The sequence below is a fragment of the Pristiophorus japonicus genome, chromosome 5 (genome assembly GCF_044704955.1).
Source record: "Pristiophorus japonicus isolate sPriJap1 chromosome 5, sPriJap1.hap1, whole genome shotgun sequence".
Lineage (NCBI taxonomy): Eukaryota > Metazoa > Chordata > Chondrichthyes > Pristiophoridae > Pristiophorus > Pristiophorus japonicus.
Window position 1 is genome coordinate 2,560,430 of NC_091981.1, and position 19,298 is coordinate 2,579,727.

General features: G+C 50.5%; 1 protein-coding gene across 2 annotated transcripts; it reads left to right on the top strand.

Moving 5' to 3' along the window:
* The first annotated feature begins 2,668 nt into the window (after positions 1-2,668).
* LOC139263739 (cholecystokinin-like) lies at positions 2,669-16,510 on the top strand. Of its 2 annotated transcripts, none has more exons than XM_070879771.1 (3): positions 2,669-2,707; positions 9,534-9,779; positions 16,101-16,510. In XM_070879771.1, exons 2-3 carry the CDS (start codon positions 9,536-9,538, stop codon positions 16,235-16,237), a joined length of 381 nt encoding a protein of 126 aa, XP_070735872.1. In that variant the 5' UTR covers positions 2,669-2,707; positions 9,534-9,535; the 3' UTR covers positions 16,238-16,510. The 2 variants fall into 2 exon arrangements, with proteins under 2 accessions (XP_070735872.1, XP_070735873.1); XM_070879772.1 differs by lacking the exon at positions 2,669-2,707 and adding an exon at positions 4,491-4,637.
* The last annotated feature ends 2,788 nt before the right edge of the window (positions 16,511-19,298 follow it).

Sequence of the window (19,298 nt, forward strand, 5' to 3'; positions counted from 1 at the left end):
CCTATGAACAATGACGGAAAGGCAAAGAGCACCCAGCCCAACCAGTCCACCTCACACAACTGCAACACCCCTTATACTGAAACATTCTACACTCCACCCCAACCGAAACCTAATTTTCTGTTGAAAAAAGAAGGGTGACCTAATAGAGGTCTTTAAAATGATGAAAGGTTTTGATCGAATGGATACAGAGAGAGTGTTTCCACTTGTGGGGAAGAGCATAACTAGAGACCATCAATATAAGATAGTCACCCAGAAATCCAATGGGGAATTCAGGAGAAACTCCTTTACCCAGAGAGCGGTGAGAATGTGGAACTCGCTGCCACAGGGAGGGGTTGAGGTGAATAGTATCGATGTATTTAAGGGGAGGCTGGACAAGCCAATGGGGGAGAAGGGAATAGAGGGTTATGCTGATAGATTTAGATGAGGAAAGACTGGAGGAGGCTCGAGTGGAGCATAAATGCCGGCATGGACTGGTTGGGCCCAATGGCCTGTTTCTGTGCCGTATATCCTGGGTAATCCTGTGTGATCTGATGTAATTTAATAATTAATTTCAACCAGTGTGAAATTAACCCGTGGGCCTGTCTGCTCACTAACACCCTGGATCTTTCTGCTCTGTCTGGGCCGGAGATTCCCCTCCTCCACACTCTGGGCTCTCTCTCTCACTCTGTGGGCTTCCTCTGGTCTCTCGCTCTCTCATTCTCTCTCTCTCTCACACTCTCTCACTCTCTCTCTCTGAGCTCTCTCTTTCTCCCTCTCTCTGGCTCTCCCTCTGGTCTCCCTCCCTCTCTGGCTCTCTCTCTCTCCCTCTCCCTCTCTCTGGGCTCTCTCTCCCTCTCTCTGGCTCTTCCTCTGGTCTCCCTCCCTCTCTGGCTCTCTCTCTCTCTCACTCTCTCTCTCTGGCTCTTCCTCTGTCTTTCCCTCTCTCTCCCTCTGGTCTCCCTCTCTCTGGCTCTCTCTCTCTCCCTCTCTCTGGGCTCTCTCTCTCTCCCTCCCTCTCTCTGGGCTCTCTCTCTCTCTCTCTGGCTCTTCCTCTGGTCTCCCTCCCTCTCTAGCTCTCCCTCGCTCTCACTCTCTCTCTCTGGCTCTCCCTCTCTCTCTCTCTGGGCTTTCTCTCTCAGCTCTCCCTCTGGTCTCCCTCCCTCTCTGGCTCTCCCTCTCCCTCTCTCTGGCTCTCTCTCTCTCCCTCTCTCTGGGCTCTCTCTCTCCCTCCCTCTCTCTGGGCTCTCTCTCTCTCTCTCTGGCTCTTCCTCTGGTCTCCCTCCCTCTCTAGCTCTCCCTCGCTCTCACTCTCTCTCTCTAGCTCTCCCTCTCTCTCTCTCTGTGCTTTCTCTCTCAGCTCTCCCTCTGGTCTCCCTCCCTCTCTGGCTCTCCCTCTCCCTCTCTCTGGGCTCTCTCCCTCTCTCTGGGCTCTCTCTCCCTCTCTCTGGTTCTTCCTCTGGTCTCCCTCCCTCTCTGGCTCTCCCTCTCTCTCTCTCTGGGCTTTCTCTCTCTGGCTCTCCCTCTCTGATCTCCCTCCATTCCCTTGCTGACCACTCTCTCCCCCAGATGTTGGCCCCGGCCCCTGGCGCCCCCTGTCGGCCTCTCTCGGCTCCTGCACTGCCAAACTCTCTAAACTTCCCCCAAGTGCTCTCACTCGGATCGCTCGCTGTCTTCAAACTGGTGTCGGTTTAAACATTGAATAGAATGAACGTGTGTAAAGCAAATGGGCGGCGGGGGATTGGCAGCGGCCAGACTGACTTCAAGTCAATAATTGGCAAAGATGAAGCAGAATATTGCAGAGATGTGGTTAAGTTGATATCTGTCTGTCATTAACCTTCCCTGCACCAGTAACATCCCCAAATCAGGCTGAGATGCGCAGGTTTCTGGTCAGATTAATATGGGTGATACAGAGCTGGGTTTAAATCAGCCCGGCGCGAACCCAGGTCCAATTCTATTTGAGAATCAGCAGTAACCAGTAACAGTGTCCGGGCTATAGAACCGAGACAGAGAGCAGGTTTAACCGGCGCTGATATGAGAGCCCGGACAGTTAATGTGCTGAATGCGGGGCTGGTATTGAGGGCGACACTTGCGCTTAGCCCCGGGGTGTTGGGGATATTCGCTGCTGGGACAGCGCTCGGGAGCTGCAGCCTGGAATGGTTGGGGCAGGAGTCCCTCAATGCAGAAAGGGGGAGAGGGGCGGGGGCCCCCAGGTAAGGGGCGCTCAGTAAATGAATTCCCCAGCAGGAGCCCGGAGCCCAGGGCGCTGCCTGTTGTAAATATTATTCACAATAGCGATACACCGGTGGGTGCGGGAGGGGAAATCTCGGTCACATTGTGCACAACCACAAATTGTGTCCAGACATACAAGGATACAGAATCTTTCATTACAGTAAATCAATCAAACGAGTCTCTAGTCTGGGGGGGGGGGGGGGGGGGATTGTTGAAATCATTCCAGTGGCGATGCTAGCCTGGGCTAGCTAGTGTCAGCAGCTTTGAGGAGGGGGATTTGGTGATGGAAGTCCCCAGCTCCCACACCCAGCCTGGTCTCTTCATTTAAACAGGCTCAGCCTCTGGGCTCTGGGCTTTTATTACAAACTCCGCCAAGCCAATCCCGGAATAGGTTGCCCCCTCGCCTTATAAATAGAGCAGCTCCGGACAGCAGGCAGTGTGTACCTCCCCGCAAGAAGCATTTCTCACTCCACCATCTCCGCCAGGACACACACCAAGGGTAAGATGCATTTTTATCCACTTGCTGTTTCTTTCTCGGGGATTTTTTTAGCAGCATTTCGGGAACAGCATTGTTTCAGTAACTTCAGTAATTCAGGTGTTTCAGTAACTCAGCTAAAACACAAAAAAAAACCACACACATTTCTCGAACGATTTGAAAAGATTGAGAGTGAGCTGTCCTGTGCTGGAATATTTAATCAGTGAACATTTGCCCGAACTTCAGGCAACTTTTGAAATAACCTTAACTCCAAACTTCGCCGAATGCACCTGGAATTGTGTTAGTGAAAGGTATTAGCACAAATACATTTCCTATTTCCCAGCAAGTTAGAGGTCACAGACCCGAAACATTAACTCTGTCTCTCTCCACAGTCGCTGCCTGACCCGCTGAGATTTCCAGCAGTCTCCGTTTTATTTCAGATTCCAGCACCCGCTGTATTTTGCTTTCGGATTTGGAATATTCCGCTCCGGGAACCATCCATCCAGGAGAGAATGGCAGCGCCAAGAAAATCACTTATTTTATTTTAAAAAGCATTTCAAATATCGACCTCTAATTTGCTGGGAAATAGGAAATGTATTTGTCTTGGCTAATGCATCTCACAAACACAGTTAGAGGTGCACTGTGCGCGGTTTGAAGCGAGGACTATTTCAGAGCCACAGTTAGCCTGAGGTTGGGGCACATTAGTGAGGGTCCGCTGGATGAGCAGACCCTGGGATCTGGCCGCACCCCGGGGTGGTCACTGCTCCTGGGATCTGGCCGCACCCCGGGGTGGTCACTGCTCCCGGGGTGGTCACTGCTGCTCCCGGGGTGGTCACTGCTCCCAGGGTGGTCACTGCTGCTCCCGGGGTGGTCACTGCTCCCCGGGGTGGTCACTGCTCCCGGGGTGGTCACTGCTGCTCCCGGGATGGTCACTGCTCCCGGGGTGGTCACTGCTGCTCCCGGGGTGGTCACTGCTCCCGGGGTGGTCACTGCTCCCAGGGTGGTCACTGCTGCTCCCGGGGTGGTCACTGCTCCCGGGGTGGTCACTGCTGCTCCCGGGGTGGTCACTGCTCCCAGGATGGTCACTGCTCCCGGGGTGGTCACTGCTCCCGGGGTCTCCGGTAAAGACGCTCGCGGAGTCCCAGTGGTTGTAAAATAAAATCTAAACCGATGGAAGGGAATGTTTGTCCGTTTAAGTAATAAAATGTTCACGGGCAATTTTACTGATCCAGAACAAACAACAGCTGGTGTGTTTTATTGGAACGAATTCTCAGCAGTGAGCGGATTGAGAGGGTCGGGAGGGTTGGAGCTGGGACTTCTCAGGGTCGAGTGAATGGGCCGTGTCTGTTCCCAGTGTATTCCGCTGCTTTTGGTTATTTGCAGCCTCCCATCTGCCGTCACAGGCCAGCCCTGTTCCTGGGTCCGTGGTGGGGGGCAGGGCAGGGGGTGGGGGGGAGGGCTGGGGGAACTGGGAGGGTCTGGGGGCTGGGGGAGTTGGGGGCTGGGGGGGACTGGGGACTGGGGGGGGGGGGAAGCTGGGGACTGGGGGAGCTGGGGTCTGGGGACGGGAGTCTGGGGACTGGGGAACTGGGGGGCTGTGCAGGGCTGGGGGCTGGGGATTGGGAGGGGGTAGGGAACTGAGGACTGGGGGGGGGTCGGGACTGGGGGGGGAGCTGGAGGGGGGCTGGGGGGCTGTGCAGGGCTGAGAGCTGGGGACTGGTGGGGTGGGGGCTGGGAGGGGCTGGGCTGGGGTTTGGGGGCTGGGGGGACAGGGCTGGGAGGCCTGGGGACTGGGTTGAGCTGGGTAATCCTGGCTCCTCTCCCAACACTGAAACGCTGTCAGAGCTGTGTGCCGGGATCTCAGCAAACGAGGGCAGCTCTGTGACAGTATTTAAGTGTCGGATAGCTCCAGCAGCCCAGCTTGTGTCAGCACTGCTCGGAGCGCCGCTTGGAGGTAAGTACATCTCACTTTCCCAGTGTCTGTAAAGCTCCTGTCTGTTATTTTATTAAGCACACTTGCTAAATAACTGCTCTTTAAGCCGGGTTTGTCCAAACGCTGAGCGCGGATGAGGAGCCCATTCGGTCAGTCTGGCCATAAACCTCCCCTGCCTCCCCATGTTGCCGAAGAGCTGCGGATTTATTGTGTCGGGTGACGGGTGGGCGGCCCGGGGCTTGTGAGGGGGCGGTTATTGGGAAGTCGCTTATTAAACGTGCATGACAAATTCATCCGGATATTGAGATACATTGGTCCAAGTTACCTGTTTAACTAGCGCTGAGTATTTACTGAGTATGCACAGTCCGAGCTCTGAGTATCTCTGATGTCCGGGATCTCACCCACCCATCACACTGGACTGCCCGTCTGTAAATGTAAAGACTTGAAGATCAGAATCGTCCTGAGTCTGGCTGTACGAGGCTGGGTTTGTTCTGCCCACCAATGAACAGTACAAGCAGTTTGCCCAATTATAAAACAGAGAAAGGGTTTATGAAGTCAGGGTTCCCAAGTGAACCCCGAAAGTTAGCACCAACTAAGCTGAATGTGCTAACTCTCCTGTGGTGATCGCAGTAGGTGGACATCCCGCGAGGTTTGTCCCCCAGAGGGTTTCCATTTTTTTCAGAAATATACTTTATTCATATAACATTTTCACAATACATTGGAAAATAGTTCAGTAGCTTGCGATCAGCAGTTCCATGCAATTGGTTAGGATGCTGACAGCAGTCCCATACAATGCACTAGCGTGCATTTCATTTCAAGGTACAGTTTAGTACAATCGGTAAATCACGTTACGTGTAGTATTCCCCGAGAGGGTTTCCATTTGACACACAGAGTTAGAAAGTTTCTGGAACTTAAGGTGGGCGAATCGCGGGGTATGTCAGAGCGACCTTTATAAACCCGCTTTACCCAGAGAATGGCCCCCGCTTTACCCACACACACTGAGAACTGAACCCCAGACACCCAGCAACACTCCAAGCTCAACACTTCCCTCCCACAACAACATCACTTTACTATCAATTACAGCAAGGTGCTTAGAAATTAACTGTTAAAATGCTGGCCTTCCATGCAGGGCCATGTTGGCCAGCTTCTGCAGCCGCGACCTCACAGGAAATGATGGCCATCTGCCTACTGAAGCTGTTTGCATTGTGCATTTGTGACTGACGAGCTTTTGTCCCTGGAACAGTCTCCCATTCCCGGATCAGGAACAGTCTCCCATTCCTGGATCAGGAACAGTCTGTCATTCCTGGATCAGGGACAGTCCGTCATTCCCGGATCAGGAACAATCTGTCATTCCCGGATCAGGAACAGTCTGTCATTCCCGGATCAGGAGCAGTCTGACATTCCCTTTATGAGGAACAGTCTGACATTCCCGGATCAGGAACAGTCTGACATTCCTGAATCAGGAACAGTCTGACATTCCCGGATGAGGAACGGATATTGATGCCAGTGTGCCCTGACTTCACTCTGGCAATCTGTATGTCTGTGATGTGTTGAATTACTGTTTTTCTCGCCATGTTCCACAAATCAGAAATATCTACCTCTGGTCATTGTAATAGAAAAAGTCTTGCGTGCAATACTGCCTTACATGTTCAATAATAGGACAGGTCAGGATTCATTGAAAACTTCTGCGGCCAGCACTATGCACCCACTGCTGTGATATTATACACCCTTTCAGTTATACATAGCGATGGAGGGTAGCAGCGATTTAGAGCTGTGGGTATCGCTGTGTGCCCAGTGCAGTGCTTGCTGTGGGTATCACTGTGTGCCCAGTGCAATATTTGCCATGGGTATCACTGTGTGCCCAGTGCAGTGCTTGCTGTGGGTATCTCTATGCCCAGTACAATACTTGCTGTGGGTATCACTATGTGCCCAGTGTAGTGTTTGCTGCCCGCTTGCTGCTAATGGACTTTCTGCCAACTCTCTCCAGCATGACCACAGTGTACGGTTTTATACCAATTGGACATCATCATCATCATGGGCACCCTTGGAATTGAGGAAGACTTGCTTCCACTCTTAAAATGAGTCCTTAGGTGGCTGAACAGTCCAATACGAGAACCACAGTCCCTGTCACAGGTGGGACAGACAGTGGTTGAGGGAAAGGGTGGGTGGGACTGGTTTGCCGCACGCTCCTTCCGCTGCCTGCGCTTGGTTTCTGCATGCTCTCAGCGACGAGACTTGAGGTGCTCAGCGCCCTCCCGGATGCACTTCCTCCACTTAGGGCGGTCTTTGGCCAGGGACTCCCAGGTGTCAGTGGGGATTTTGCACTTTATCATTTCCTCTGCTCATCTGGGGCTCGCTTGCCGTGTCGGAATTCCGAGTAGAGCGCTTGCTTGGACAATTGACTATGAAAAGTGTAACTGAGCTTATGTCCTGTGCAGATCCATCCTAGGGAAATAACTGCACTGATTGACACCTCCTACACTGAGCAGCCAATCTGAAGCAGGTAGCCCGGGGCATCAGATTTTCCGAGAATGGTATGACCGTGTAACAGCGAGCCCTGGCATTCAGTCTGTGAAAATCTGCTCATTTGGACGGAACGGTTCCAATGCCTGGGAAACATTATTAACGCGAGCTCCCTCTGTGGAGCCTCGCTTACCCGGGGACACGTGTTTGGAGATCAAGCTGTGCTCCCCGTGGGTTTTCCCATTTTAAAAGGACAGAAAATTGGGTGTTGTGCTCTCACGATTTCCCAATATTGCCCCCGGCGCGGGCGGGGAACGGGGGTCTCATTTCTACTGCATTGAACCGTTCCACACCGGACATTGCGAGAGCTCAGCGCCCACGCTCCGTGCACAATGCTCCAATCCCTAGTCTAACTAGTCCTCACCTTGATGAGGACTAAAGGGTTTTTTTTAAATACAGAAGAAAAAGATAATAAGCACAGCCAGCCCTATATTGTGAGGTCACCTCCAGGGATTGAGTCAAACTGCCAGCTATAGGTAGAGCTGGGTCTCGCTCTGGCAACAGATTAGAATAGGAAGACTAAACTCAACTGTAATGACAATTTCCAATAAGGATACAGGCTTTATGGCTCCATGTTGTTGGTGTCTCCTTCTGAGGCAGTCCCCCGGAGTCGAGGATGACTTGTTCCCACACTAACACCGAGTTCTCAGGTGATCGATGAGACCAATGTGGGTCCCACAGTCTCTGTCATGGGCGGTGTCTGGGACAGACGGTGCTTGGAGGGACGGGTGGGTGGGGGGGGCTTGGGTTGTCGTGTGCTCCTTCCGCTGTTTGCGCTTGGCTTCCGCGTGCTCCCAGCGAAGAGACCCGAGGTGTTCGGCGCCTTCCCGGATACTTCTCCTCCACTTAGGGCGGTCATGGGCCAGGGATTCCCAGGTGTCGGTGGGGATGTTGCACTCTCTCAAGGAAGCTTTGAAACATAGAAACATAGAAACATAGAAAATAGGTGCAGGAGTAGGCCATTCGGCCCTTCTAGCCTGCACCGCCATTCAATGAGTTCATGGCTGAACATTCAACTTCAGTACCCCATTCCTGCTTTCTCGCCATACCCCTTGATCCCCCTAGCAGTAAGGACCTCATCTAACTCCTTTTTGAATATATTTAATGAATTGGCCTCAACAACTTTCTGTGGTAGAGAATTCCACAGGTTCACCACTCTCTGGGTGAAGAAGTTCCTCCGCATCTCGGTCCTAAATGGCTTACCCCTTATCCTTAGACTGTGACCCCTGGTTCTGGACTTCCCCAACATTGGGAACATTCTTACTGCATCTAACCTGTCTAACCCCGTCAGAATTTTATATGTTTCTATGAGGTCCCCTCTCATTCTTCTGAACTCCAGTGAATACAAGCCCAGTTGATCCAGTCTTTCTTGATAGGTCAGTCCCGCCATCCCGGGAATCAGTCTGGTGAACCTTCGCTGCACTCCCTCAATAGCAAGAATGTCCTTCCTCAGGTTAGGAGACCAAAACTGTACACAATACTCCAGGTGTGGCCTCACCAATGCCCTGTACAAGGTGTCCTTGAAGTGTTTTCTCGGCCCTCCTGGGGCTCGCTTGCCGTGACGGAGCTCGGAGTAGAGCGCTTGTTCCGGGAGTAGTATCGGGCATGTGGACAATGTGGCCCGTCCATCAGAGCTGGTCGAGCGTGGTCAATGCCTCTTGCAGGTGAAGGACTGGTACAAGGGGCAAGTCTGATCTGTTGTTGCTAGGGAGATAGCCTTGATGATCAAGTAATTTGTACCAAGTAATGTATAGCAAGCAAGTTGAATCAAGTACTCAATGAATGTTAGAACATAAAAAGAAATAGGAACAGGAGTAGGCCATATGGCCTCTCGAGCCTGCTCCACCATTTAATACAATCATGGCTGATCCGATCATGGACTCAGGTTCACTTCCCCGCCCGTTCTCCATAATCCCTTATCGTTTAAGAAACTGTCTATTTCTGTCTTAAATATATTCAATGTCCCAGCTTCCACTCTGAGGCAGCGAATTCCACAGATTCATGACCCTCTGAGAGAAGAAATTTCTCCTCATCTTAGTTTTAAATGGGTGGCCCTTTATTCTAAGACTATGCCCCCTAGTTCTAGTTTCCCCCATCAGTGGAAACATCCTCTCTGCACCCACCTTGTCAAGCCCCCTCATAATCTTATACGTTTCGATAAGATCACCTCTCATTCTTCTGAACTCCAATGAGTAGAAGCCCAACATACGCAACCTTTCCTCATAAGTCAACCCCCTGATCCCCGGGATCAACCTTGTGAACCTTCTCAGGATCAGAGTGGCTGTCAATCTATGTTAAGTGTATATATATCCATAACTGTCCTTAAGACAGATGTCTGCCTAATTGAGGTGGCCACGTTTCACCACACCTTGTGCGTATTTCCTCCTACTCCAGCTATGTACAATGGAATCTGCGTGTGTGTGTTCTTCGCTGTCCTCTCCTCGGGCTGCATGGGCAGATCGGCCAGTGGCTCTGACGATGGTGGTGAAACCGGCGGTGAGCTGAAGCAAAGCCTCCCCATGCACCAGAGGCAAGTTCGGGAAGCCCAGTCCACTGACCAGGGGAAAGCCTTCCAGGACAGCCAGCAACAGGCCAACCTGGGAGCTCTGCTCACGCGGTACCTTCAACAAGTCAGGAAAGGTGAGCGACATGGCTCAATGCCAACTCTGATAGGTTTAACAGTTCGACATTTTCTGTAATTGGTTGCTGAATGCACGTGGTCCGTTTAGTTTAACGTATAAAGCGTTGCGTGCTTGTGTATTTCACCGTCTAGATCACTAGATGGGTTTGGATGAGAAAGGCAGAGGATGTCTTAACCCAAAAGCAAAATACTTCGGATACTGAAAATCTCCCTTCACATCCAACAACGTGTATTTATATAGCGCCTTTAACGTAGTGAAACGTCCCAGGGCGCCTCACAGGAGTATTCTGAGACAAAAATTTGACACCGAGCCGCATAAGTAGAAATTAGCGCAGGTGACCAAAAGCTTGGTCAGAGAGGTAGGTTTTACGGAACATCTTGAAGGAGGAGAGAGAGGTAGAGAGAGAGAGAAAACAGTGACTTTGGTCTTCCCAATCTTCAATTGGAGAACATGTCTGCTCATCCAGAACTGAAAGTCAGACAAGCCGTCTGACAGTTTAGAGACCATGGAGGGGTCGAGAGAAGTGGTAGTGAGGTAGACTCATAATTCAGCAATAGGACTTACAGTTTCTCCATCCCCAATCACTGCATCTTGCTATAAATGATCCTGGTCTATCCATCCATTTGCTTGGACTCTGTGGGAGAGCTCGGGCACTATCTGCGATGTTGAGCTTTCCATACTAGGAGAGGACCACAAGCACTAAGGTCACTGTACTGTAACTGTACTGTACAAGGATATTGCTCAGTCCTGCTGGGCCCTGAATGCTCTGTTAGCTTTAATGGTTTCTGTATGTAGACCCATGATTTTGTGACCACACTCCCGAAGGATGTCATAAACACTCTCGTCATGGCTGCTGTGGTCTACATGAAATCTGGAGTAAAGCTAAAGCTATCAACTCCCAGAACCAAGACATTGAAATAATGAGTAACTCAATGTTACATGGCTGTATATTTGCAGCTTTGGTACGTCAATGTGTCCTTGACCACTTCTTCACCATCTTCTTTCTCTTCCGGGAATCTTATACCCAATCACTTGTAGGTACGTTCAAATATTCAAAGCAACCATTGGGCCTTCAATGGCTGTGCTCACTGCCCGTGTCCTAACTCGCACCGAGTCCCGTTCACCCATCACCCCCTGTGCTCACTGCCCCGTGTCCTAACTCGCACCGAGTCCCGTTCACCCATCACCCCCTGTGCTCGCTGCCCCGTGTCCTAACTCGCACCGAGTCCCGCTCACCCATCACCCCCTGTGCTCGCTGCCCCGTGTCCTAACTCGCACCGAGTCCCGTTCATCCATCACCCCCTGTGCTCACTGCCCCGTGTCCTAACTCGCAATGAGTCCCACTCACCCATCACCCCCTGTGCTCACTGCCCCGTGTCCTAACTCGTACCGAGTCCCGTTCACCCATCACCCCCTGTGCTCACTGCCCCATGTCCTAACTCGCACCGAGTCCCACTCACCCATCACCCCCTGTGCTCGCTGCCCCGTGTCCTAACTCGCACCGAGTCCCGTTCACCCATCACCCCCTGTGCTCGCTGCCCCGTGTCCTAACTCGCACCGAGTCCCGTTCATCCATCACCCCCTGTGCTCACTGCCCCGTGTCCTAACTCGCAATGAGTCCCACTCACCCATCACCCCCTGTGCTCACTGCCCCGTGTCCTAACTCGCACCAAGTCCCGTTCACCCATCACCCACTGTGCTCACTGCCCCGTGTCCTAACTCGCACCAAGTCCCGTAGTCTCTGGGGACGGCTGCAATCATCTTCTGTGCCCCCCAAATCTTCCTCCCCAGAGGGAAGCTGGGTATCTCAGACCGAGTACCGCTGAGCATAACCAAGACCGCTTATTTCCACCCACGTAAATCAAATTAAAATTTGGTTCCCAGGGGTGATGGTGCACTCCAGTCCCTCTGGCGCTCACCTCTCGCGGAAGGCCGCGAGCGTACCGGTGGACACCGCGTGCTCCATCTCCAGGGACACCCTGGCTCGGATGTAACCGCGGAAGAGAGGCAGGCAGTCGGGCTGAACGACCCCCTCGACCGCCCGCTGCCTGGAACGGTTCAACAGCTCCAGAAACCCCTGAGCCTGCGCACAGGTACACACATTACATCATGAGCGTTTTCTACTCTTTTAGACAATACAATTCAACTATGTGCCCGCTGGCTAAAGGGGTTCGTGCCTCTCCATTCCCCCCTGCTCCCTTACAACAAAATACCTCGGCATTGCTTTCCACATCTACGACACTAGCCCCGAAAATAGACATACCAGGCTGTGAATTCATTTATTTGAATTAAAACAATCATGTTTAATGTGAAATTCTACTGTTGTTTTCAAAGTATAGTTACTATTGTAAGACATTCACATTTGAGTGAAGGGGCGGCCTGTTGTACACAAAATATCGAACAAAATTACAATTGTGCTATCTGGTTAGAACCAAATAATTTTTGTTAAATACTTTAGCAAATTATGAATGCCATTATCTGGAATGGCAAGGCATGACTAATCCACCTGAGAATTATGGTCACATCTTCGCTGCAAATTTATTAATATAATCGGATATTTTTCCCACAAAGTACTGGAAACATATGTTCCCTCGATTCTAGCTTGCAGCATGTCACCCTAAATCCACAACATACCAATTTTGAAGACAATGGCTATCTTTTAAATTTTAACAGAAATGCTAATTTGATTTTTTTTTTAAATCATTCATACTCTAAACATCTAACAGCTGGTTTAGGAGAAGTCTGTGGATTTTACAAGGCTTTCGTATACAGACAAATCAAATCTGCATAAAAAAAATGACCGTAGCCAAAAATCAATTAACATCCTGAGTTAAACGAAGTGAAGAAAGACTTGCATTTCTATAGCGCTTTTCACAACCACCGGACGTTGCAAAACGCTTTACAGCCACTGAAGTGCTTTGTGGAGTGTGGTCACTGTTGTAATGTGGGAAACACAGCAGACAATTTGCGCACAGCAAGCTCCCACACACAGCAATGTGATAATGCCCAGATAATCAGGCCAGGGACACCGGGGAGAACTCCCCTGCTCTTCGTTGAAATATGCATGGGATCTTTTATGTCCATCCGAACGGGCAAATGGGGCCTCGGTTTAATCTCTCATCCGAAAGACGGCACCTCTGACAGTGCAGCACTCCCTCAGTACTGCACCTCTGACAGTGCAGCACTCCCTCAGTACTGCACCTCTGACAGTGCAGCACTCCCTCAGTACTGCACCTCTGACAGTGCGGCGCTCCCTCAGTACTGCCCCACCGAGAGTGCGGCACTCCCTCAGTACTGCCCCCCCGACAGTGCAGCACTCCCTCAGTACTGCTCCTCCAACAGTGCAGCACTCCCTCAGCACTGCACTGGAGTGTCAGACTAGATTTATGTGCTGAAGTCCCTGGAGTGGGATCTGAACCCACAATCTTTTGACTCAGGGGCGAAAGTGCTGCCCACTTTAAAATTTATAATTTATTCAACATTGAAAGCATTTACAACAAGCCTCAGTACTGCCTCTCCGTTATGAAATTTCTCCTTAAATGTCTACCTTCAACCCTCCCATACTTGAATATATTTTCCCAGTCCACTTTAGCCAACTCTGCCTTCATACCTTTGTAGTCTCCTTTATTTAAGCTTAGGACCCTGGTTTGAGAACCAACTTTCTCACCCTCCAACTGAATTTGAAATTCAACCATGTTGTGGTCACTCATTCCTAGAGGATCCTTTACTAGAAGATTATTTATTAATCCTGTCTCATTACAGAGTACCAGATCTAAGATAGCCTGACCCCTGGTTGGTTCCGCAACGTACTGTTCAAGGAAACTATCCCGGATGCACTCTATGAACTCTTCCTCAGGGCTACCCTGGCCAATTTGCTTTGTCCAATCAATATGAAGGTTAAAATTGCCCATGATTATTGCCGTTCCTTTTTTACAAGCCTCCATTATTTCTTGATTTATACTCCGTCCAACAGTATAGCTACTGTTAGGGGGCCTATAGACTACGCCCACCAGCGACTTTTTCCCCTTATTATTCTTTATCTCCACCCAAACTGATTCAACATCTTGATCCTCTGAGCCAATATCGTTTCTCACTAACGCATTGATCCCATCCTTTACTAACAGTCTGTCCTTCCGAATTGTCAAACACCCCAGAATATTTAGTTCCCAGTCCTGGTTACCTTGCAACCACGTCTCTGTAATGGCTATCTGATCATACCCATTTGTATCTATTTGTGCCGTCAACTCATCTATTTTGTTACGAATGCTGCGTGCATTCAGATAAAGAGCTTTTACCATTTTTTCCTGCTGTGACCCCACTTTCTGATTCACCTTTATGTTTATACATTCTGTCCCTTCCTGGCACGCTCTGGTTTTCATTTCCCCCCGTGCTACCCTGCTCTACTGCCTTCTCCTTATTCTTTGACTTTTTACATTTTCACTCAGCTAACCCCCCCCGCCACCCCCCCATTAATTAGTTTAAAGCCCTCTCTACAGCCCGAGTTATTCGATTTGCCAGGGCCCTAGTCCCAGCACGGTCTAAGTGGAGCCCGTCCCAATGGAACAGCTCCCTCTTACCCCAGTACTGGTGCCAGTGTCCCAGGAACCGAATCCCATTTCTCCCACACCAGCCTTTGAGCCACATGTTTAACTCTCTGATCTTATTTACCCAATGCAAATTTGCTCGTGGCTCGGGTAGTAATCCAGAGATTATTAACTTTAGAGGGGAGTTGAGGAGAACTTTCTTCACCCAGAGGGGGGTGGGGGTCTGGAACTCACGGCCTGAAAGGGTGGTAGAGGCAGAAACCCTCACCACATTTAAAAAGTACTTGGATGTGCACCTGAAGTGCCGTAACCTACAGGGCTACGGACCGAGAGCTGGAAAGTGGGATTAGGCTGGGTAGCTCTTTGTCGGCCGGCGTGGACACGATGGGCTGAATGGCCTCCTTCCGCGCTGTAAATTTCTGTGATTCTATGTATATATGTGCCTTGTATTCAAGATGAGAGATGCCAGTGTTGTGACATGAAATATTTCATTGTCAAACCTGTCTTCCACCGACACTCTGAGACAAGACACAGCACCGTTAGACAGCCCAACCACGCTTCTGCTGCATTAGTTTGACCTTTCGATTTCCCCACTTGCTGCCCGTATGATCTTTGAGTGGAACTATTGATTTGAGCCAAGCAGTGAGCCGTTTTATGCAGCAAATTCAGCACTCGCTGGTGTCTGGGATGCGACCAATATTCCCTTTTGGGTTTTTTTAGGTGTGCGGTCCATTGAATATTTTGTGCACATGCGGGTTTTCAACTGAAAGCCCCGTGAGCAGCCTACGCAGAACTCCAGAGCGCTGCCCCGCTTAAAGGGAACATTGGTCGAGCCTCCCAAAATTATTTCCGGCAGTAACTGTCCTGCTACCCAATAGATTCTTCATTCCCTTTGATACACACTGGGCTCCAGAGGTGAAAGCATTCTGCTCCTTCTTCTCCCGTATGGTAGTAGCAAAGGCAATCGAATGTCAATATCTAAGTCGGATATCCAGGCCAAAGCTCCCGGTGCATTCAGCCTGTGAATTCCCTCTGATGTGCTCCAGGGTCTGATGAGGAGCTCGTTGGGGAGGCTTTAATCTTCCACCTATAGAGAAGGACCCCTCACCTCTTCTGGGCCCAGGGGTAGCACGGGCCCAGCCCACACTGTGCGATATGTGAGCGCACTAGGTCCGTGCAGCAGAGCTGGTCTCCAGTCGTCCTGGTTAACCCTTGCCACTGGACCAAGACCTCGCTCTGTCAAGCCCGTGTGGTGGCTGGTGTGCAACGGTCACCCGACGTTAAAAAAATCCACGCACAGGTATCTTCCACCCTTCAGGATGTAGTTCGGGATCTGGAATATTAGCTCCTTCATTGAAACACCTGTGAACTCATCCCTGTTTGGCGTGGAAGCAAGTCATCCTCGCTTCGAGGGACCGCCTGTGAGAAAAGAGATGGAGAAGGAGGCAGCATTGACTATAACCGGTTCTGAGGGGGTTGATGGTTGCCCACTGTTTGCGAGGAAGGTTTGATCCTTCAGGTTGTACTGTGGGGTCCTCGATAAGGAATCCATTCCGTGGATCGCAGTTCTTCCAAGCATTGGGAGAGGGCTGAAGGGCTTTGGCGACGGTTCAAATTGGCCTCCTAGATTTGGGACGGGTCTCCCAGTATGCTAGCCCACTGACCCGACTCACTTCCCCGCCTCTTTCACTCTCAGATTACCTCGACAACACCTGAAGGAACCTCAGGTTAAGTACAACACACTGTAGTTCTAATTTTATCTTTGCCTTCCTCAGGATCTTTGAGTGGAGGTGCCATTGTGGGGAGCAAACAGCAGAACGCGGATTCCTCGCACAGGATAAGCGACCGGGACTACATCGGATGGATGGACTTCGGCCGACGCAGTGCAGAAGAATATGAATATTCATCGTAAAAAATAATTATAACACCGACGCACTCCTAATTCTGTACAAAAGAAAAACTTTAATTTGGTGTCTTAAAAATTCGTGTTTTAAATTCTCTTTATGATGGTAATAATGTGAATTTGTTTGTAAGATTGTACGCTGCAATATACATAGGCAGGATTTTGCAGAATTGTGTCTGGCTCAGTCCAGGTTCTTTATTAATATTAATACTAATGAAACAAGATTGAAATAATTCAGCATCTCAACTGTCAACGTTTGGTACATCACAATAAACAAAGCAAATGAGAAACTCACAATAAGTTTTCATATTCTATCACATAGAGAATGGATACAAAGAATGATTTTCTTGCTGGAAGGTGAGGGAGTGGGAATATTTCCAGTTCAGGCGTCCAGTGACCGCATCAAGCACTCCCAGGTCAGGTGTGGTACAGAGCGAGGTATCAGTCGTGGCTCAGTGGGCAGCACCCTCGCCTCTGAGTCAGAGGGTTGTGGGTTCAAGTCCCGCTCCAGGAACCTGAGCACGTAAGTCTAGGCTGACACTCCAGTGCAGTGCTGAGGGAGCGCCGCACTGTCGGAGGGGCAGTGCTGAGGGAGCGCCGCACTGTCGGAGGGGCAGTGCTGAGGGAGCGCCGCACTGTCGGAGGGGCAGTGCTGAGGGAGCGCCGCACTGTCGGAGGGGCAGTGCTGAGGGAGCGCCGCACTGTCGGAGGGGCAGTACTGAGGGAGAGCTGCACTGTTGGAGGGGCAGTACTGAGGGAGAGCTGCACTGTTGGAGGGGCAGTACTGAGGGAGAGCTGCACTGTTGGAGGGGCAGTACTGAGGGAGTGCCGCACTGTCAGAGGTGCCATCTTTCTGATGAGACATTAAACTGAGGCCCCGTCTGCTCTCTCAGGTGGATGTAAAAAATCCCATGCCACTATTTCAAAGAAGAGCAGGGGAGTTCTCCCCGGTGTCCTGGAGAAAATGTATTCTTCAATCAACATAACAGAAACAGATTATCTGGTCATTATCACATTGCTGTTTGTGGGAACTGGCTGCTGTGTTTCCCACATTACAACAGTGACTACGCTTTGAGACGTCCGGTGATCGTGAAAGATGCTATACAAATGCAAGTCTTTCTTTCTAAACTCCATATACCTGCCTTTTCCCCATGTCCCGTAAAATCTTTAGTTAACAAAAAAGCTCATATTTAGAATTAACAATTGATCCAGCCTCAATTGCCGTTTGTGGAAGAGAGTTCCAAACCTCTCCCACCCTTTGTGTGTAGAAGTGTTTCCGAATTTCACTCTGCAAAGAGCTGGCTCTAATTTTCAGACTCATCATAGGCAGTCCCTCGGAATCGAGGAAGACTTGCTTTCATTCCTGAAGTGAGTTCTTAGGTGGCTGAACAGTCCAATACAGGAACCACAATCCCTGTCACAGGTGGGACAGACAGTGGTTGAGGGAAAGGGTGGGTGGGACTGGTTTGCCGCACGCTCCTTCCGCTGCCTGTGCTTGGTTTCTGCATGCTCTCGGCAACGAGACTCGAGGTGCTCAGCGACCTCTCGGATGCACTTCCTCCACTTAGGGCAGTCTTTGGCCAGGGACTCCCAGGTGTCGGTGGGGATGTTGCACTTTATCAGGGAGGCTTTGAGGGTGCCCCTGTAACGTTTCCTCTGCCCACCTTTGGCTCGTTTGCTGTGAAGGAGTTCCGAGTAGAGCGCTTGCTTTGGGAGTCTCGTGTCTGGCATGCGGACAATGTGGCCTGCCCAGCAGAGCTGATCAAATGTGGTCAGTGCTTCAATGCTGGGGATGTTGGCCTGGTCGAGGACGCTCACGTTGGTCCTCCCAGGGGATTTGTAGGATCTTGCGGAGACATCATTGGTGATATTTCTCCAGCAACTTGAGGTGTCTACTGTACATGGTCCATGTCTCAGAGCTATACAGGTGGTCGGGTATTACTACAGCCCTGTAGACCATGAACTTGGTGGCAGTTTTGAGGGCCTGGTCTTCAAACACTCTTTTCCTCAGGCGGCCGAAAGCTGCACTGGCGCACTGGAGGCCGTGTGGAATCTCGTCGTTGATGCCTGCTCTTGTTGATAGGAGGCTCCCGCTTCTATAGAATCATAGAATGGTTACAGCACGGAAGGAGGCCATTCAGCCCTTCGAGCCCGTGCTGGCTCTCTCTAAGAGCACCTCAGCCAATCCCACTCCCCCGCCCATTCCCTACACATTTTTAAATTTTAGGTACTTATCCAACTCCCTTTTGAAAGCCGTGATCGAGTCTGACTCCACCAGCCCCAGCCCGAGAATTCCCGACCAGCGGCAAAGTCTGTACAGCACAGGTTCTTTCTATTGAATTGTTCAGGAAATTGAGGAACCAGATTATTTAGTTTTATTGCATCAAGCAATTAATCGACAAATTTCTAACAGATAAAAAACTGTGACGCAGCGAAGTTCGATCCTGGCCAGAAGCAAGAGACGGAATTGTATAATGAGGTCATTAGCGACAAGTCAGAAGGCGGTTACAGCGGTTCCAAAGGCCCTGGCGGAAATACAATCCAGAGTGAGAAAGAGAGAAAGTCAGAAAAAAATCACCAAATTAAAATGAGAGACAGATGTGAAATCATGACAATAAAACTACGGGGAGAACTTTCTAAACACACAATTATATTTCAGTTGGTTTATTGACCAGAGTGACAAGACTCAATCTGTACTGTCTGTAGCTCAACCAGAATATCTCCATCAGCCAACACCAAGGGACACTACATGGTAACAGCCATCAGTCAATAAATGGGTATCCTCTCATTAAATACCTCGTGTCAATGTATATTTTAATCTATACATCAGTGTCAGTGTGGCTCAGTGGGCAGCACTCTCTCACCTCAGAGTCAGGAGGTTGTGGGTTCAAGTCCCACTCCAGGGACTTGAGCACAAAAATCTAGGCTGACACTCCATTGCAGTACTGAGGGAGCACCGTACTATCGGAGGGGCAGCACTGAATGAGTGCCGCACTGTCGGAGGGGCAGTACTGAGGGAGCGCCGCACTGTCGGAGGGGCAGTACTGAGGGAGCGCCGCACTGTCGGAGG

What these genes read in the sequence shown, in the direction of transcription:
- LOC139263739 (XM_070879771.1), top strand. Translation starts at nt 9,536, where the DNA reads ATGTACAATGGAATCTGCGTGTGTGTGTTCTTCGCTGTCCTCTCCTCG. An exon ending in CCTTCAACAAGTCAGGAAAG is followed by an intron (nt 9,780 to 16,100) that starts GTGAGCGACATG and finishes TGCCTTCCTCAG; the next exon opens with GATCTTTGAGTGGAGGTGCC.